Source organism: Nuphar pumila, chromosome 9 (genome assembly GCF_984573655.1).
Source record: "Nuphar pumila chromosome 9, dmNupPumi1.hap1.1, whole genome shotgun sequence".
Taxonomy (NCBI): domain Eukaryota; kingdom Viridiplantae; phylum Streptophyta; class Magnoliopsida; order Nymphaeales; family Nymphaeaceae; genus Nuphar; species Nuphar pumila.
In genome coordinates this window covers 122,964,914-122,987,065 of record NC_143257.1, presented here as the reverse complement: position 1 = coordinate 122,987,065, position 22,152 = coordinate 122,964,914, and the positions used below count along the sequence as shown (strand labels likewise).

The window sequence follows — 22,152 nt, the reverse complement described above, 5'->3', positions numbered from 1 at the left end:
AGCATAATGGACGAACTAAAATAAAAACAATTAAAATTAAAATGGAAAAAGAAAGGACAAAAATAATATATATATATATATATATATATATATATATATATATATATATATATATATATATATATATATATATATATATATATATATATGTACGCTTTTAACTCAAGGACGCGGTTTCGCCATCCTTATTCTTTTTTATTTTTGTCTTTACTGCTTTCTGTTGCCGTCGTGCTTTCTGTGCACAAGCTTTTGCTTTCGCATTTACTTTCTATCTTTACTGCTTTCTGTTGCCGCCACGCTTTCTGTGCATAGGCTTTTGCTTTCGCAGTTACTTTCTGTTCTTTACTGCTTTGTCTTTTCTGCTTACTGCCTTTACTTTGCCGTCGCGCTTTAGTGCACAAGCTTATTTTCGTATTTACTATTTCTGTATTTGCTTTGCCATCACACTTTAGTGCACATGTTGTTGTTTTCGCATTACTGCTCTCTGTCTTTTCCTTACCGTCATGTTTAGCATGCAAACTTGCATTTTGATATTCATGACTCCTTAAATGCAAGCCTCGCATGGCACATACCATTTCTTTTCGAAAAGACACAAATTTAGGTACATGTGATACAGTCTCGAGAAGAGGATTCCTTGCACGGATTACAGCTTCTCGAGTACGCAGTCTCGCAAAGCAAAGTTAGAAAAAATTGGGTGTTGCGAATTAGCAACTAGCTTCTCCCCAAGTCGGTGCACTTGGGAAAAGTTTTTCAGATCCATGGAGATTCTAAATCATGCAAGTTTCTTTATGTTTCGCAAGACTAAGCATGTCTAATTTTGAATTACTTACATCATGTACTTGTGAAACTCTGTGTTGGGTTATCCTTTGAGAAACCCATGCCCTTATCATCGTAGTCATACCTTTAGACATGTATGGTATGTTTGTACTACGATGAGTAGGATGAGAGGTCGATGGTAACCTCGAAACGTGTAATGAGCACCTTATTAAAATCACATAAAATGGTGATGATTCACCTTCACAGGCAAGATGCTCGAGTGAGTCTAAAAGACTAGAGCATATAGGATGGGCGTCGGTTAAGTAACCCCTGACGCGATGCACATTTGCCTCTTGTTTCCTTCAAGGGAGAGGATGTATTGGTACAAAAATTCCGATGAACAGGTTGTTAACAACCGCCCCCTCGGCCAAATGACTCGGTGTCCCCAGTCATCGGAGGTAGGAGACTGTGTTAAAATATAGTGTATCTTGTATATATGTATAACCCGATAAGGGTATTTATGTAAATTCACAGGTTTTACGCATATTCTCATTTGAGAATATGTTGTAATTTATTTTCCTATTTTTATTTTTATTTTTATTTTTGTATTTCTCTTTTTCTTTTTTGTCCTTTTCCCCTTTTTTCATAAAGTGTACCATGGGGGCCCCAATACATAGGTTGGAGCACCCTCCAACGGTTGCTTTTCTAACCGTTGGAGGGGCTCCAACATGTGTATTGGAGCCCCCCATGTCTCCATGTCATTAGAAATAGGGGTGAACCCCTTTAGGTTTCTTAAGCTTTTGTAAAGCCCCCTTTTGGGATTTCATTTATTAAAGTTGATATTTTTTATGCCCTTGTGCATGTGTATCCGTGCCTTTGTGCACTTGTGAGAGTTCTCCTTTGTGCCTTTGTGCACACTTCGTGTTTCTAGCATTGTGTTTATATACAAAATCTCTTTTTATAGAGACTTTCACATGGTATCAAAGCAAGGTCGCTTGGCGAAAGAAATTCGTGCGGTTATTCACAATATCGAGTGCCTCGAAAAGCATGACTTCAACATTTTGGTGATTGGCATGAAGACTCGTCTTCATCCGATATTTTAGAAGATTACTACAAGTAAGATTTTAAATCTTATTGTGGTACGTATTATTTTCTCTCGTCTTACCTCTCTAATGGGCAAAAAAGATTCTCATTTCTCTCTTGGTTTCAAGCTAAATGACTCCAATTATCACGTGTGGGCCAAAAATATGGAAACCCACATTAAAGGAAAAGGGCTTTGGGGCTACGTTCAAGGCTCGATTTCATAACCAGAGCCTAAAATTACTTTGATTCAAGAAGGGGAAATCAAAATTCTTGAGGGAGATGAAAGAACTAAGGCTTTTGAGGAGTATAATAGAAAACATGAGGAGTGAGAAATGAAGAACTTCAAGATTTTGTCTTGGTTCTTTTCCTCCGTTGAGACAAGAATCAACGCTAACATTATAAAGTTTAAAAAGGCTTCTCAAGCGTGGGAGTACCTTGAGAAGATGTACACTTCTAGAGTCTTGTCCCATAAGTATTATCTTCAAAAGAGGGCACTAACCCTTCTTCAAGGAGAGATGACTATAAGAGAGTATTTTGCCGAACTCTCTTCCATTTGGGATGAGCTTGCCATGCTCGAATCCAAGTGGAGTGGAGAAGCCATTAGAGTTCCGTCATAAACAATTAGAAGATCGTTTTTTTAACTTTTTGAATGGGCTAAGGCTCGAGTTTGAGCAAATAAGATCCTCTCTCTTATCCTCTTTCACCTCTCCCTCTCTTGAAGATGTCATTATTAAATTAAGCGGAGAGAAAACTCGTATGGGCATTAGCAAACAAAATCCAAGTGTTCTTGCAATGCCCACAAATCAAGAGGAGTGTGATGGTGTCAATGCCGTTTCTAGGCCCGGTAACAACATGAGGACATATAAACCTCCTCATTTTAAAAACCAAAATCAAGGATCCATTGGTGGTCAAGGCGAAAGAAGGGACTATAGCAAAATTGTGTGTCACTTTTGTAAAGAATCAAGTCATATCAAACCGGTTTATCCCAAATGGAAGAAGCTACTAGCAATGACGATCACATTTCAACCACAAAAAGAGGAATCATCAAATGAAACTCTCTCTTTAAATCAAATTATGGAAGCTCTTCAACCTTTTCTTAAGGGAGCTATTTCTAGTGCCGCCGTGTCCACTCCTCCAAGTAAAACCTCTTGGCTTTTAAATTCGGGTGCATCTTTTCATACGACCCCAAACATTTCTTCTTTCTCCGAATATTTTAAAAATTTGTCACCATCTTTTGTTTCAACCGCCGATGTCACTTCTCTTGAAATTAAGGGAATTGAAAATTTTGAAACCCAAAACTTCTTTATTCCTAAAATTATATTTATACCAAAATTGACTTTAAACTTACTTTCCTTTTCTCATCTCTCGGACCTTGGGTGTGACATTCAATTTTCATCTAATAAATGTTTAATATAGGATCACATGTTCGGGAGGTTGATTGGGGAAGGCTCTAGGAAGGGAGACTTGTACTATGTGGACTCTCTTCAATTTCCTAAAACCATCTTTTGTAATGTGGCCCAATACAACAACAACAACAACAACAACTACGCCTTCATCCCAAAACAATTGGAGTCAGCGAAATGTGGCCCAATATAAAGACATAAATGTTTGACACAAAAAACTTGGTCATCCCTGTTGAGATAAGTCGACTAATTAATGTTTTATCCATGATTAAGGGTGTTTCTAATATTTTAGAAATATTAAGGGACCTAAATATAATTTTTCTGTTTTGGTTAATCTCTATTTAAACAAGAGATTAACCCTAAATAATATTATCGACTTCTCCTCTCTCTCTCTCTCTCTCTCTCGGTAATCAACATGGTATCAGAGCGGTACGTTCTTGGGAACGTGTGAAGGCAGATCACGTGAAGAAGATCGGGCGTTAAGGTGATTGCGTGAAGGCATATCGCGTGAAGGTGATTTCTTGATTCTTTTTTCACGTGAAGGCAGATAGTCTGCAGAAGATTGGGTAAGTCTTTTCCTTTTGGTACAGATCTGATAACAGATTTGTAGTATGACAAATGTCATAACTCAGATCTGTAATCAGATCTACAAGTCGTGATGAATCCATGGGTTTCCGAATTGGTGAGTGGTATGGATGTTGCGTAGACGTCGTGAAGCAGACACTGAACTTAAGGGTTTCGTTGGCAGCATGAAGCACATTTTTTTTTGTTAGATCTGATACAGATCTCAAAGTTTATTGGCAGCGTGAAGCAGATGCTGTTATCTGTATTTATGCTTTGGTGGAATGACAACGTGGAGCAAACTGATCGTAAGTTTTCGTTGGCAAAGTGAAATAGACACTATTATTTTGTGTTTATGTTTTGGTGGAATGACTGCGTGGAGCAGACACTGGTATCATAATTTTTTGTTGTTGGCAGCATGAAGTAGATGTTTTTGTTTGGTGCGGACCTGCATAGTGTGGAGTGTTTTTTTTTGACGTCGTGGTGGAGACAAATTACTGTCATCAATCTGCTTATTGTACAACAGTAATAGTTGTTGAGTTTCTTTTGTTTGGAAACAATTGTTGAAGTTTTTTTTACTATGGCTGACGCTTCAAAATTTGATTACAAAAATGAGGCTATTGGAGAATACAAAGCCTTTGCCAATCCTTTCTCGTACGGTTCTTCCATTAAGTTGAATGAAACAAAGTATGCAAGGTGGTTCTGGATGTTTATGATGTCGGTGTCTGGACATCGTAGGAAGCATATTCTACTAGAATTTGAGCCGAATGGAAAAACTGGAAAATATAATACTTGGGAAGAAGATAATGACATTGTTATGTCATGAGTCATGAATCATGAATAACATTGGACCTCATATTGCAGATGGCCTTATTTATTATAACACAGCTAAACAGATGTGGGATAATCTTCGAGATACATATTCTCAAGAGACGAATGCGAGCCGCATTCTACACGTTGAACAAGAGATATATAACCTTCAACAGGGTGATCAGACCTTGGCCCAGTATTATGCTTCTGTTAAGGCTGCCTTTGAGAGACTTAATGCTCACAGACCTCTGTGTTGCTCAAAACAAAAAGATCATCAAGAGCAGACTATGGTGGCTCGGTTCCTCACAGGCCTATCATCAGAGTTCACTGTTGCTTAAGTCCAAATGTTGATTGACTCTGATGTTCCTACTCTTGCTGATGCATATAATCGATTGACAACAAAGTTCATTTGTTTGATGAGGAGTTAAAACCTGTTGATAGCAAACGCTATCGCTCATTGGTAGGAAAGTTACATATGTGACAGTGACTAGACCTGATATTGCTCTGGCTGTAAGTAAGGTAGCCAATTCATGGACAAACCGACTGAGGTACACTGGAATGCTATAATGATGATACTTAGGTACTTAAAATCCTCTCCTGGAAAGGGGTTGTTATTCAAGAAAAGAGACACTCTGGAGGTATTTGCTTATTCTGATGCTGATTATGCTGGGTCTGTAGAGGATAGAAAATCTACTTCAGTATTCTGCGTAGTATTCTGCGTATTTGTGGGAGGTAACTTAATCTCTTGGAGAAGCAAAAAGCAAACTGTTGTTGCCAGGTCAAGTGCGGAATCAGAATATTGAGCTATGGCCCAAACCGTAGCTGAATTAATGTGGGTTCGATCAGTTTTGACTGATCTTCAAGTGAAGGTTTTATCTCCTATGGTAATGTGTGTGATAACAAGGCAGCTACATATATAGCTAATAATCCAGTATTTCATGAGAGGACAAAACATATAGAAGTTGACTGTCACTACATACGAGATATGGTTCAGGCTGGACATATCTCTACTAAGCATGTAATCTCTGAGGATCAAGTTGCAGATATTTTTACAAAGCCTCTTGCCAGACCCAATTTCTCAAAATGTTGCAGCAAGCTGAGCATGATTGATATCCATGCTCCAGCTTGAGGGGGAGTGTTGAGATAAGTCGGCTAATTAAGGTTTTATCCATGCTTAAGGGTGTTTCTAATATTTTATAAATATTAAGGGACCTAAATGTAATTTTTCTGTTTTGGTTAATCTCTATTTAAACAAGAGATTGACCCTAAATAATATTATCGACTTCTCCTCTCTCTCTCTCTCTCTTGGTAATCAACACATTACCAAGTTGTCTTAGTTACATTTTGTTAAAAATCTTTGTAAAAGTACTTTCTCTTGTAATGATTGCATTCTTGGAAAAATGAGAAGTATGTCTTTTGAACAAAGATCTATGTTTACCACTAAACCTTTTGAAATTATTCATTCGGATGTTTGGGGACCGGCACCCATCATATCCAAGGGAGGTTTTGCCTATTATGTGATTTTTGTAGATGAATTTTCACGGTATTGTTGAATATATTTTTTCAAAACATAAGCGTGAAGTTTTTAAATGTTTTAAATCATATCATATGATGATCAAAAATCAATTTAATAATAATTTAAAGATATTTAGGACCGATTCTAGAGGAGAATATCTCTGTAATGAGTTTAAGAAATATCTTGAAGACTATGGTATAGTCCATCAAAGATCTTGTCCTAAGACACTACAACAAAATGGTTTGGTCGAAAGGAAGCATATGCATATCATTGAAACCACTAGAACCCTTCTTATCTCTCAAAGTATTCCAATTTTTTTTTGGGCCGAGACAACTCTTACCTTCGTTTATCTTATTAACAGTCTTCCATCCAAAAATTTAGATAAAATCTCTTCCTTTGAGACTATATGAAAAAGAATCCGATTACAATAGGTTGAGTGTTTTTGGTTGTAAGTGTTGTATCTTTACTGATAAAAATGATAAACTCTCACCAAAAGCCATCCATTGTGCTTTTCTTGGCTATTCTGAAACCCACAAGGATTTCAATGTTATGATACCAAGAATGATAAGTTATATGTTTCAAGGAATGTAATGTTTTTGGAAAATGATAGTGGTTTTGAAAAGAATGAATCTCATTTAGAAAATACCGACTATTTCTTTCTTTTTGAACTATTATCTAAGGATGATGATATCTCTAGTGATGATGAATCAATATATCAGTGACAATGAAGTGATTGAAATCAACAATAATCCTAACCCTATTACCTCTCAAGAAGAAAATATACCTAGAGATCCTATCACCTACTCTCATAGCGATAGAAGCACTTTTAGAAGTGCTATTGAGCAATATAGTGAACCTAGCGAATCTATCTCCACACATGAGTCAAATCCTAGAAGAACCAAAAGGACTAGAATAACTCCCTCTAGATTCGTATCCTTTGATGCTTTCTCTCCTAAATATCGGGCTTGCTTAAGTGCCATTCACTCATATTTTGAACCAAATTTTTTTGAAGATGCCAAACGATGTATTGAATGGAGAGAAGCCATGGAGAGTGAACTCAAAGCACTTAGGAAAGCCAACACTTGGGAATTTCAAACGCTTTCTAGTGGTAAAAAAACTATAGGATGTCGATGGGTATTCAAGGTCAAAACCAAGAGTGATGGATCTCTTGAGAGGTATAAAGCTCGTCTAGTAGCTAAGGGGTATAGTCAAGAATACGTGATTGACTATGAAGAAACATTTGCTCCATTAGTTCATATGGTTACTGTCAAATGTCTCATCACCATTGCTTTCATTAAAAAATGAAATATCTATCAAATGGATGTCAAAAATGCATTTTTAAATAGAGACCTTAATGAAGAAGTCTATATGGATGCTCCACCTGATATGAAAATTCCTAAAAATAAAGTTCTTCGTCTTCGTAAAGCTCTTTATGGCTTGAAGCAAGCTCCCAAAGCTTGGCACGATAGGTTTAACAACATAATGACTGAAAATGGTTTTTCTTCATGTTATACTGATACTGCATTGTTTGTTAAGAAATCTGATGCAAGAATTGTTATATTACTGTTATATGTTGATGACATGTTGATAACAAAAGATGACACTAAAGGAACCAAAAGTATTAAATCTATCTTGACTTCAAAATTCGAAATGTCAGACTTAGGGTTTTTGACATATTTTTTGGGAATTGAGGTCGCTTATTCTCACAGTGGTTATTTTCTGTCTCAAACTAAACTTGCTTGTGAGATTCTTGACAGATCAAGAATCACAGATGACAAGGTCTGTGAAACTCCTGAAATAGTGGGTTCAAAGATGAAGATTGATGATGACATTCTTTTAAAAGATCCCACACCTTACATGCAATTGGTTGGATCTCTAACGTATCTCAGCATTACTAGGTCTGATATCTCTCATGCAGTACATGTTGCCAGTCAATTTCAACATGCACCTACCACAGTTCATATGAGCGTCATCCTTCGCATCATCAGATACATAAAGGGTACAGTAAACACAAGAGTATTTCTATCTTCCTCTTCTGAATTAAGTTTAATTGCTTATACTGACTCTGATTGGGGAGGTGACCCAAATAATCGTCACTCTACCACTGGTTTTTATATTTTTCTAGGTGAATCATTAATTTCTTGGAGATGCAAGAAGCAACAGAAAGTATCATTTTTATCCACCGAAGCTGAGTATAGAGCCATGACATCTACCACCATGGAGATAGTTTGGATTCGTAGCTTGTTGAAAGATATGAATATTCAAGTTCAAGGGCCCACAAAATTATGTTGTGATAATAAAAGTGCAATCTACATTGCAAAAAATTGCACATTTCACGAGCGCACGAAGCATATAGAGATGGACTGCCACTATGTTCGTGAAGAATATTTAAGAAGAACCATTGACCTCCCTTATGTCATATCAGAATACCAGCTGACAGACTTCTTCACCAAGGCGCTGTGCTCTCCAAGATTTAACTTCCTTCTTGGCAAACGTTCGGTTGTGTCACCCTAAATTTGAGGGGGGATGTTAAAATATAGTGCATCTTGTATATATATATCTCAAACTCGATAAGGGTATTTATGTAAATTCACAGGTTTTACACATATTCTCATTATGTTGTAATTTATTTTCCTATTTTTATTTTTGTATTTCTCTTTTTCTTTTTTGTCCTTTTTCCCTTTTTTCATAAAGTGTACCATGGAGGGCCTCCAATACATAGGTTGGAGCACCCTTCAACCGTTACTTTTCTAACAGTTGGAGGGGCTCCAACATGTGTATTGGAGCCCCCCATGTCTCCATGTCATTATAAATAGGGGTGAACCCCTTTAGGTTTCTCAAGCTTTTGTAAAGCCCCCTTTTGGGATTTCATTTATTAAAGTTGATATTTTTTATGCCCTTGTGCATCTGTATCTGTTAGATCCCATGGACTTTTGCAGAATTAGGATGCATCTGTGGCCATGAATGCCTTTGGGAAATCCTCTCTTGGTCACTGACCGTCCCCTTAAGAGCGGACTCAGCTAGCTATCCGAAGTATCATAAAATACATAGCATAATAAACCTCCAGATCAGTCTCGATTGCTTCTAGTTTCGCGTCTGTGCGTACCCACAGACCAGCTAATATTGAAACAAAGATTATCCTGTTCACAATATTTGCTTGATTGTGCATCTTGAGATTGATGAACTGCTTATTATGTATGCTTATATCCTGTGTTAGTTGATTGCTTTAGTTAACTGTTCTCCGCTTGTAGAATCAATTATTCATGCTATAAATAAATTATTTTCTGTATAGTTAACTGCTCATGATAGTGTAGCTTAATTACTGGTTTAAACTACTTATCATGCTAGCATAATATGCCTTGCTTTAATTTTGTTTCATATTGTCTTACTTGCATACCTACTAGTTTTTCGTGAAACTGGCCAATTTTATGGGCACAAGTGACGAATAGGTTTACCAGACAACCGATGGCCTGAGATCTCACTCCTCTGCTCGCAGTTTTGTGTCCTGGATACCTGTTTTGGTTTTGAGTTTTGTTTAAGGGAAAATCTTAAATTTTGTACAATTAAAAGTTTATCATTAATGTATACTTGGCTCACTATTGTCTTGCTAAAAATGTTTTTGATAATGATGGTTTTGATGATGGATTTTTACGCTAACGTGCCCAAAGTTGTCCACTTGTTTTACTTTTCAAAATCGTTTACACTAACTCTTTAAAGTAAAAACTCTGAAAAATGAAAGGTTTTCCAAGTATTTTCAAGGGTTTTCAAGTTTGAAATTTTGGGGTGTTACAATATGGTTCGGGTACGGTGACAAATAAGAAGACCCGGGTCCGAACTCGAAGGTTCGATTAATACATGTACTCGAGTATAGTTTTTGAAATTTTATATCAGATCCGGATTTGACCTGAGTTCCGATTAAGACCCGAAAATTTTCAATGTAAAAATGATAAAAAATATTATTTTACCCGGTATGGTTCTGGTTTGGTTCATGTAGTTCTTATTGGGTTCTGGTATAGTTTCTCTTATAGTAGACCCGATTAGACCTGGATCCAGATCCGTTATCATACCCAGACCTGGAGTTAATAAGGGAGATTAAAGAGGGGTTTGGGTCTAAATCTAGATCCACATTTGATCTTTATCCAAACCCTTTTTCTATCTTTATATATATACCCTCTCGCACCCGCGCATCCAAGTGTTTTAAAGTGCCGCATCGCTGCACCAGTACCCATACCTATGTGACAGCTTTCTAGAGATTTAGTTCTCTTAAAATAACTAATTGATTTATTTCCAATGATTATTTTTGTATAAGGGTCGCTTTATAATTTTTTGGAATGAAAGAAAAAAGGTAAACAAATGAAGGGACTTGAATCCAGACATTTCAAATTCAAGTTATTTGGTGTATCCACTTTAATACATTTTTTTTAAATGATGTAGCGGTTAGGGGATCATTAAATAATATATATACTTTAGTGAGTTGAGACCTAAGTCACAGGGATTCGACTAGTAGGGTGCCGCACGTCGACGCGACGCGGGTGTGGGTGCGGTCAACTCGACCCTGGGTGCGTTGACCGCACCTAGGGTCATTTCGGTCCATTTTTTGTTTTTTTTTTAAATTTTGCCCTATGAAATGGGCTGCGGAATTTAAAAAAAAAATCTTGGGGGGGGGGGGGGGGGGGCGCTCCCCCCCTATATAACCCCCTGCCAGGGGGGAACTCCCGGACACCCCCTTTTATTTATATATATATGTATGTATTTACATTTTTTCCCCTGCCACACCCCAGCACCCAAGGTTTTTGAAAGTGCCGCACCCGCACCCATGTGACATAGGTTGAGACACTGAAAAGGAAAAAATGCTTATATAATGTATAAGCACGAATAGAGTTGTTCCTTAGTCCCACATACAAAGGGTTGGGGAGACACTACCTTCATCATCACAAATCAATGGCATCAAACTTTTGAGATGAAATTTCTATTTAAAAAAATCCATTTTAAAATTCATATTAAAAAATGCAAAGAGATTTTAAGTTGTAGATTTTAAAAACTTGAAAATTTTAAAATTGAAGTCCTAAAATTGGTCAATTGAATCAATTATGGCATTGGCTGTGTGTATCATGCTTTGACTGACATTGATGATTCTGGACGAGGCTTTGAGCATGTCAACCAGTATCATGTAGTGTCATGGTAGGTCTTGTGTTGGGCATCATTGGACGTGTGAGTCAAAACCACATCCGTATGACATAATGTGTAATACAAGTTGTTGATAATGAGAATAATAATGGATTAATTCATAAAAGCAGCTAATTGTCGACATTTTCATTTCGTAGCTGGTAAGTTGGTTGTCATCTTAAAAAACTTGGTGTAACTTTAGGTGCCAGAACTAGAGAACCTGATAAATAAACTATAAAAAATAATCTTTCATATCTAGCTTTCAACAAACTAACTGTTAGATTTACAGGTATAAATAGTATGCAGATGAACTTTACTGTGCGTGAAGTCAACTGAGAGGTCAACTGTTTATGACTTGTTCTCCCAAGGACTGGTGGGCTTCTTCATTGTCTTTACTAGCATTATGGTGGCTGTCAGCATTGGATTTGGACCATTAGTTTATATATATATATATGTATATATATATATATATATATGTATATATATACACAGAGAGAGAGAGAGAGAGAGAGAGAGAGAGAGAGAGAGAGAGAGAGAGAGAGAGAGAGAGAGAGAGAGAGAGAGAGAGAGACCATTAATTTGATTCACTAAAGAGATAAACTGGTAGTTCTTTCCACCATACAACCTAGATATCTTTCCTGATTTCTTCTACACTGGGAAAATTTGCTTATTATTTTCTTTCAAAGTGAATGTTCTGTGTCTGAAAAAAGTCTTTTTTTAATCTGTAAAGTAGCATTATGCCTTATATTTATACATCTAGGACCCAATCTTTATTGTACCATTGGTTGTAGGGACTAAGACATTCTATCAAGCAAATGTTTGAATTAGAGGGAGAAGACGACTGTTGATTATTTACGCAACCGGAATAAAACATCAAGATGTCCGATGTTTACTTAGACTTCGGTCATGAATGGTTTGTTGTGAGGGGATAAGGTCTTTCCCTGGTCTTGTCTAATATCTTAGATCTGTTGTCACTTGCTATTGGATTAATCAGTATTTTATGCAACCAAAAATTGAACTTATCCTCTTTTGGTAATTTCTTATTTTTTGCCTTTATATATACAGACATGGCAAACACTGAAGCTTGCAAGTATCAAAGGATCGTTGAAATCTTGGGTGCATATAATGATATATTGTATATAGTTTTGATATATTGTATATAGTCTTGTGATTGACTAAAATTTTCTTGATGCATTGAGATTTCACAAGTTTTTGAATGTAGAAACAAACTGCAGCATGTTAATTTGATTGTAAAATTACTGATGTAGATTAGTTATAATGTTAATCAAAGATTCAAAATATTGAACAAGAAAACAAATAAAAATTGGGCTGGAATTAGGCTCAATGGACATATTTAGTCTCATCACAAATGCAAAATAATATAAGGTCAAATTGGTGAACCCAAATAAGTGTGCATCTCAAAAGGCCCTAGTTAACACAGTGAGGCCATCCAAGAAAAAACAAAAATTACTGGCCTTTCTCCATGAAATTAGGGACCCATGAGATCCTCTTAGAATTTGTTGTGGCCCACAGGGACTGCAAGTGACAAAAACACCTATTCCATGAGCACAAGTGAATGGTAAGGTGCTAGTCCCTAATTCATAAGCCTAGGGGCTTAAAAATAGGGCAAATAGACCTTCAAAATTGTAATTTTTCATGTCCCAAAGGCTAACAATGAAGCCAAAATCATTTGCTGGTCAGCTGCTTGACTTAGGGTGGAGCCAACCATGGTCGATTGTGAACCTTGTGGTTTATAGTGTGGTCTGCCATGAACCTTTGACTCAAGAAATACCCTATAGCATCCCGCCAAGTGTCTTATGACTCAATGCAGATCCATTCATGGCCTGTCCTAAGGCTTACAATTAGCCTAAAACCTCACTAGAATCAACCGAAGGCCTGTACTAGGCCTTGTTCTCATTGCAAGGTTGACCGATTTGCCAGTAACTTTGTGGCTCAAGAGCATATAGGAAAAACCTAAGTTCAAAAACATGTAAGAAAACTTAAGTTCAGCTCAAAGAGGCCAAAAAGGAACACAAAATAAATGCATGCATGCGACAGGAAACCTTCATTAATGGGGAGGCTTGGAGATCTTTGATATAGGCATGCATTTGGGCATCCTCAATAATGGTTAACACAATCGGGGATTTAGTTAGGGTATTTAAGCCACACATTGAGTTGTGACAATGATAATCTGATTCCTATGTTATTTGCATTTGGAGGTGGTGCAATGAGCTTTCTCTTCAAGAAGTCTACATGGTTTTCAGTAAAAGCACCTGAGATTTGCCTAAAAGAAAAGGTATCTTAGACTATGAAACTATAAGAACTTTCCAAGGACTGAAAGTAATCAAGTTAGAATTGCAAAGAGGCTTGAATTAACAGATATTTCTATGTATGTGATATGTATCCCTTCCTGTTAAAATAGTCGGGGGTGCCTTCACATAGAGGCTGTTCTAAAAAGGCATATTGGATTTAGCTGAAGAACCAAAAAGAAAATTGGAGAATTGATTGGCTGGTGTTGCTCTTCTATGGTGCAAGTTGTGCTCATTAATTCTTGCTTTGGTGTTTATTATCCTATCTAAAGAGTGAAGCAAGGCGAACTCCCATTACACATAGGATGGCTTAGATTAAGAGAATTAATTTGTTTAAAAAGCATTTTCTGAAAAAACTGTAGTGTCTTTTAGCACTTTATTTGGAAATTTGTGGTTGCAGTTTGAAACTTTTCCAATCATACCTTATTGGTGCTCTCTATTGATTGTGTTTGCAGGTATGAAGGGGCTTTGTCTCTTGAACTTTCAAATAACCATCCTAATCAGCGAATTATACATCGGAAAGTTGCATGGATTTTGGGGAAATGGGTTTCAGAGGTTTACCTATTTATCCCATTGCATGTTCTTTTTTTGAGGATTTATTTTGGAGTTTATCTAACTGCATGACTAGAATAGTATCTATTAAGCATGTCAATCTGTTCTCAACACACCCACACCCACACCATGCTAACTCACCTAAGTTGTGTCAAAGCCCAAGTGAGTTGATTCTCTCATCAGTGGGTTTTTGAACCATGTCTCAAGTTGAAGTCTTTTATTTCAAGTAAAAGTATTGGCTTCATTTGAAACTTGCTCTCTTTATGTCATGCAATTCATGCCATCTATTCAATTTCATGCACATTCAAAGGGAATAAAGCATTTTGTAGATATTTATCCTTGTAGACCATGGCTTGCCTGCATGAGATTCTCTTTGATTCTTTGTGGTAATTATGTCACACATGCATGATGTAATTGTTGATATCAAAATTTGATTTATTTTCACCTATAATTTTTCATGACTTTTTTTTCTTTTTCTTTTTGCCTCTTCATCCTTTGGGGTCACATGTTGGTTAACCATGTTTACTTGTTTTTTTAATATTCATTATTCTCTCTGTTTCTTATGGAATAACTATTGTCAGATCAAAGGCGGCTTAAGGAAACCAGTGTGGTATGCTTTGATTAACTTGCTTCAGGGGAGCGATCTAGCAGTTAAAGTATGCTTCCCTTGTTCCCTCTAAATATGTAATATTCTGGTTGTCACCTTGTAATTTGGCCTTTGTTATTTTTTGTTTGAGAAATAGCATAAACTTTTAGTTAGTGCATCACCATTATTGTTGACAATTAATTTTTTGTTTGTTCTAGCTTGCAGCAGTTTGGTCGCTGTATTCTCTTATTGATGATGATAACTTTTATGAACTAGATCCTTCTGATTGTTTCCCAATGTGTTGGAGTTTGTGCTTCAAGTTGTTTGAAGAGGTGCACATGTTTGAATCGAAGGTTAGTGTTTCTAATGAACTCTGCATTGTCATTACTAAATCTTTCTTATTTTAATGTTCACATTTTTTATGTGCTTTGAAGATATGGTCTGTTGAATTCTTCATAGTTATTTTCAGATTAAAATTTCTCTATTGGTGGATGCTTGCAAGTATATGTAATTTTAAGTGAGTTACAATGCATATTGTACACTGTAATAATATTGTTTGAAATGCAGCCGATTTGTTTTACAATTTATGATATTTTTATGGGTTCATATGTTATCTTGTTAGGATGTTCCACTTTTACATATTTAGCATTTTATTTTAATTAGAATGCGAGTTTTCTTCTTTTATCATGATTTCTCCTTCCTGTAAGGCATATAAATAATCTAAAACATTTAGGTTACGAGCTGTTATCCTTTTACTATTGAGCCAAATGTGTAAGTTGAGCATTAGTTTTCTCGTTCATAGAAGGCCTAGAATTAATTTAAAGAGTTTCATGGTATGGACTATCCTTTTATTTGTTGGTTGCATAAATTGCTTGTTTATGTACATTTATGATTGTTTATGATCACAATGCTCTGGTAGATGCAAAAGCACAAGAAACATGCCATCCACCAAAAAATATCCTTGAATTTCAGCTTAAGTGGACAAAATCTTGTATGTTTATATCTTATATATGTTTGTCACGAAGACTTCGCTAATTGGTGAATTCAATGCCAAAATTGGCTAAAATTACCCTACAACAAGTGGCCAAAATCTCCAGCTTCTGTTGAGGATTACATCATCTGCTTTTGATTTGTGGGCTTGCCTGAGGGAGGTTTTCTGTAAGGCCAGTTGCTGTGCATTAATCTCCATTTCATGCAATAGGTTTATATTCCACTCCGGGTTTTTTTATTTACAAATGAAAGAAACTTTGGATTGATTGACTGTAGTGGAACATATCGTCAAATGCCTTCAAGCGAGATAGCTGTTCAAGAAAAAGGAAAGACTAATAACAAAATAAAGCAATCTATTTCTCATGTTTGATCCTGGATTTGGGGTTTCAAAGTCTATTCTTACATTTTCTCAGTACTGTTTGAAGTGAATGTTATGCTCAAATTTTGTTGAAGAGTCTACAATCAATTGCTCTTTGTCATTTTTGCAAAGCAAGTTTATCAAGAGACTATGAGTAATTTCTACTTTTCACCTTTATGATATTTTGATTGTGCTCTTATGTGAACATTAGTCTTGCTACTTCAAAGATATTGGTTCAATGAAATAACCTTTCCTAAAGTGTTGTAAAGAACTTGTGTATGATGCAGTTTATACCTCATTTCCTGCTGCTGCTACTATATATTTTTTGAACTGGATTTTCTTGATAGTTCACCCTAACCTGTTTTCCCTTGCACTGATTGACTTATGACCAACACCCAAGAATTAATTTATCTTCTCATGATATTTTGGATCCTAACCTTAACTTCAGGTAATATTTCTGCTTGCTTATAGTATATTGGTGCCAATAATCGTATGCCTAGAGATGTGTTTATACTGTATAAGATCTATCAATTTTTTTATGGTCTATCTTCATCAAGTGTTTTAAAATGATAATATCCTGAGATTTTCTGAAAAAAATTGAATCTCTTGTTTACCTTTTATTCATTTCTTCTAAATTTTGTTGAGATTCTCCTTCTTTCTTTTGAAATATTTTCCAAAGATTTATTAGTATATTCACTCGTACAACCTTGTCTTGTCTTCTCATATGAAGAAAAGTTCTGCTACATGGAATCTACCTGATTGGAGGAATGACAGTTATGTTAGAGTAGTACTGAATCCAGTGCACAAGGATAAGGGCTTTCTTGTTTGTAACATTCATTCAACTTTTCTTGTTCTCATCAGATCATTGTTGCAAGGACTTGGTTAAGCTGAATCTTCGTGGGATTTTTGTGTTGAATGCTTGTTTTTGCCATGTTTCATATGTAAAGTCATTGTGTCATTGGGAGAAAATCTAAACAAGGTATTGAAATGTCAATATTAATTTTGCAGGTGGTAGTTTTAAACTTGATATCTTTGATCATTGAACGTCTTGGTGATAGAATCATTCCATTTGCAAATGAGCTGGCTGAGTTTTTTCAGAAGGTAATTTCCTGAATGTTATTGGAAAGGTTATTACATTTGCCTATTCACTTAATTGTATTCCACCATAGACATGGGAAATATGCATCACTGTTACATTTTCTTGATTAAGAATATGTAACAAATGGGTTTCTTTGGCTATTCCAGTTCTTGATGCTCAGGAAAAATGTCAGTGAACTTATGTTATAACCAGTGGGCTCTTTCTGACTGATAATTCAGTTCTATCTGTTAAAATGTAATTGCAAAACAGCCTTGTAAGTATATATATATATATATATATATAATGTAATTGCAAAACAATTCTTCTGTGAAAGGCTGAAAGCATATTTTGTTGATTATACTAAACATGTTATGAATAATTGAATATATATTCTGGTTATATATATTTTGTGAAAGCATGTGTAATTGTGTATTTGTCTGATGAAAACATCTTATTATCAAAAGAATTAAACATAATTTATGCATATTTTTTTATTTTTTAATTGGGATACCGACTAGTCCCACCTAATCCTTGACTAGTCTTTTTGGGGTCTATTGCACTGCGTAGCGCTTTTGACTACATAGGTGTGGGTGTGTGTATGTGTGCGTGCATGTTTGTGTCCTTAAAAGTTATTCTCTTGTTTGTGTTACTGACTTCAATTTCTATTAAAGAATACTTCATGGGGCTCTCCTTTTCATTGTACCTGAGTTGTATCCAATAAAATATTTTGAGGAAGAGTTTCCATTATTAACTGTTGTACCAATTAAATGTTTATGCTGTTTGTGTTTCGGTGGTAAATAGCAATAATTTTGCCTTTTTGCTGACATGAATCTGAAGCATGAGTTTTCTAGCTCTTTGAAATCTCTCTCTCCTCTTTTTTTTTTTATGGCGGGGGGGGGGGGCAGAAATGGGATCGGAGAAGCAGTAAATCTGTAATCTGGAAATGGCTTTATCTTATCTATGGAGTGACTGGAGTTTCAAAATGTTGATTTGGGTTGCACGTAATCCATCTGCCACATCAAGTGGAGCTGTAGAAAGCTCATTTGTCAAGTCTTTTCTTTTTGTTTTTTTCAATGGTTAATAAGATGTTCTTTTTGAGCCATACGCTCATTTGCCATCAACTTGAACTAGTGATTATTGTGTACAATGTCTCTGCTTTATCACATTTCTGAATGATAACATGAAATTTATCTGTCTGAGAAAGCAACATTGTCTCTTATTCCTCATGTTTGCTGGAAAAAGTAAACTTGGTTGTCTCGTTGCTCTGACAGTAACTTCTAACTGGTTTGTCAACTCAAGCACATTCATTGGAACTAAAGGTTTTTACTATAAGATTATCTATTAAGAAATAGTTACTATATTATTCTTAGGTTAGAAATTACAAGCATACGTATGTATTTATAAAGTCTTCTATTGATTCTTTTGCCTTTAAGATGTCATGAATTTGAGGATGGAGTTGAGTGTATGTCATGCATTTATATGTTTTATTTGTATTTTATTACATACATATTTTATCCCCTTGTGTTCGTCTTTAGTGGGCCATGCACCTCATCATAGGCCATGAAATCTGGGTTGCTAGTTGATATTTTTATCAGTATGCACATATTTGGATATGTTTTTATCTGATATAAAAGTTGATTCTGCAGTTCTTTATGGTTATCTTATGCAACCAACAAGATCCATTTGTCTGACCAGGTGAAATACGTCTTTTTGTTGGCCAGTTATGGGATGAATCAGCTGGTGAGAGTCTACTACAAGTTCAATTACTGCTTGCTCTGAAGAATCTTGTTGTTGCACTTGGCTCCCAATCACCTATGTGTTACAGGGTTGTACTTCCAATTTTAAGATTTGGTATTGATATAACAAATCCGGATGAACTCTCTTTTCTGGAGGACAGTATGCAGGTAGAAATCTTACTAGTTATTTGCCTAGCTATCTTGCCCTCTACAGGAGTTCTTTTCTTTGTTTTTGTTTCAAGAATGTCACATGCATTTCTATAACATTTTGCAGCTATGGGAAGCCACAGTGATTCAATCTCCTTCGATGGCACCGCAGCTACTAGATCTCTTTACATACCTTGTGGCGATTATGGAAAGGAGTTTCGATCACTTACAAGTTAGTTTTCCTTGATTTTCCTCTGTTCCTGCCTGATACTTGAGCCTTCGTGAGTTTAGCTCTTTGTAGATGAACATCATTTATGCCACCAGTGTGTTTGGCTTAGAGTTGCCAGTCGAGGAAGCGAGAAGCGAGGCACTTTCAAAATTTTAGGAAGCGGGAAACGTGGGACGACTTAGAAGTGAACCAGAAATTATCTCGGAAGTGACCTAGGAAGCGAGGGGGAAGAGAAAATAAAAATAAAAATAAAAATACAAAAAAGGAGAAAAAAATGGAGAAGCATGCTTCCCAAATTTTTTTTGCGCTTCTCAGCACGTTTCGGAAGTGCGGCGTTTCACTGTTCCGAAATGCACTTTGGGGAAGCACGCTTCCCTACTCCCTATGGCGCTTCTGGTAACTCTGGTTTGGCCTGCATGTTGTTATTGCTGTTATATGGATTCTGCAGATGACTTGCCAGGTTGGTATAAATCATTTAGTTTGCACACTCTTAATCCGAACAACTGAACCTTGGTATAAAGTACAACTGTAAATAATCCTGCCAAAATGACTAGGGCCACATGTAATCACTAATAGGAAATGTTAATGTGTCTTGTGATAAATAATGCTGACACATGCAAATGAATGATTTGTCATGCTTAGAAAAGTCTGGGGAGCAATGCTAAGGCACTGGATTTGATGTCATCGACAAACCTGTCATGATACCATTATCTGAACATGTTAAATCGGGTTTTAACCCCCATTGTGTGATTTCTGTGTGATGTTCCATGACTGTTGAAAATTGAACATATGACTAAGCATTTGAAATCGGACCAATATAAAAAATCGTATCTAACCTGAAAATCCTTTATATGTGTAGCATCCTCTATGTATCATGTTGCAGCCAGAAGGGACCATTGAGTACACTCAAACATGCATTTACCAGCCATAGCCATACCACATAATCATACCCACATCCATGCGATATAGGAACTGAACTAGACTAACAATAGGATAAGAAGCATGAACAATATAAGTAGGTTGAGACTGAAACTTGTTCAAGAGTGTAGAACTAGATAGCCATAGAAGGACACTTGTTGAAGTTTTGAGGTACAAAAAATTCATATGATAATGCAGAAAACATCTTGGGAGGCAAAGATTCTTTACTAGCCCCGAGTGAATCTTTTGACACATTGACTAAGCTACAGCTAATGGCCAACACTGACCTTCTCTCCTTTTTCTCCTTTCTAGAAAGAAAAGGATATGCTGAAGTTCCTTAGGCTTCCTCTACAGTGAGACCACTTAAAATCTTGAATTCAGATCTGTTGACCTTGAAAGTTATTGATGCCTCCTCAAAGTTTCAGTTTTCAACAATATGGGACAAAATTTATTCTCTTTGTTAAACTAAACTATGAAGAGATATGATATCTTTATGGAATGTGCAGTTCAATTTTGTATGTTGTTTCTTTCACTACTTCCAAACATGGCATTCACAACCTACTCAATGGTATAGTAGCTCATTATAGTAGGAAAGGGTTCCAGTTACTGATTATCATGATCACTAGTGCTGATAGTTGTTCACTGAGATATGTTTGAGAAGTATCTGAAACGGAATTGTCACAATTCTATGTCTTTGTTCAAAAGATCCACATTAGCAGCTATAGGAGCATTAGTCATCTTAAAAAGGTCAAAGAATATGAAACCTAATGCAAAACCCTTCTATTTCACTTCATACTAATTAATTCACTTTGTGCTTATCATAAACTTACAACATAGTTTTTTATCACTGTCACCGGTATCGCCGATATTTTGAAAATATTGCGATATTATCGGCTATTTCAAGGTAGCTGATAATATCAGGAATATATCATGATATCTGCAAAATATCAACAGAAACAAAATATCACGATATTTTTTGAGAAAATTTCTTTTATTTATTTATTTTAAGTTTACATTAAAACCTTTAAAACATGTTTCTTTATATTTTTGAAAGAAAAATAATGCAAAAATTATTGTTTTCTTAGTTTTTTTTTATTTATATTTTTTTTTCAATTTTTTAAACTCCCAAGAATCCAAGATTGATCAACTTTTGAAAATCTCTCAAAGAAATTACCTTTAATGATACAGGTGACTATGTTTTTGATATTTAGTCAGGGGCCAACCAACTTCATTCTAATGATATTCTATAAGTATATTATTATTGTCTATGAATTACTTGTTGGCTAGCTCTTAATTTGGATATTTCCAAAAAAGAAAAACAAAAATAAGTCTAGATCCTAGAATGAAACAATATGTGCAAGCTGTTAATTCCTTAATTATTTTCGATAAACGAACGTTGATGGATTTTCTCCTATGAAGAATGGCAAGATGTGTTTTTGCGACCTATTTATATGCACTTTTATGTTTCTTTCTGAAGCTAAATTTATCTAATGCAAACTTGTTTAAGGTTGACTGTTGCTTTTATGTTACTGAAAACTAGTCAAGAGCTAAGTGATTGGAGTGTTATCCAACCCCCCCCCCCCCCCCCCCCTTTGTTTTTACACGGAGAAACCACATCCAGAATCAGAGACCTGGTCCCGCTGGTCTATGTTATCCACTTGAAAGCGGCTATTTTGAAAAACATAATGTAATTACTAAGTTGAACTTTGTGGTTCGATTAATGCCATGGCTTCTATCTATTTGATTAGTATGTCAAAGTAGTTTATTTCCATAATTGGGTTTAATAACTGAAGTCTACACCCTCAGTGTATAAAGCCATAAATGAAGGGCATCTCTGCACTCAGATTAATCTCGTAGGGTTAGACACATACAGTTGACCTTGAGTTTGCTTTTAAGATGAATCTGTCTTGGTTAGACCAATTGACTCAAGTGAGTATTGCTTTGGGTCTTGTAA

The 22,152-nt window shown here is 35.8% G+C and overlaps 1 protein-coding gene across 3 annotated transcripts in view; it reads left to right on the top strand.

Annotated features, from left to right (window-relative positions):
• Window positions 1–22,152, top strand: part of LOC149829217 (uncharacterized) — a 126,567-nt gene that overhangs the window by 71,146 nt on the left and 33,269 nt on the right. For all 3 annotated transcript variants that reach the window (XM_090017976.1, XM_090017975.1, XM_090017977.1), the window contains exons 11-16: window positions 14,060–14,159; window positions 14,738–14,812; window positions 14,961–15,095; window positions 17,099–17,191; window positions 18,890–19,072; window positions 19,179–19,283. In XM_090017976.1, coding sequence (XP_089874102.1) covers window positions 14,060–14,159; window positions 14,738–14,812; window positions 14,961–15,095; window positions 17,099–17,191; window positions 18,890–19,072; window positions 19,179–19,283 — 691 coding nt within the window. The remainder of the gene's footprint in view (window positions 1–14,059; window positions 14,160–14,737; window positions 14,813–14,960; window positions 15,096–17,098; window positions 17,192–18,889; window positions 19,073–19,178; window positions 19,284–22,152) is intronic.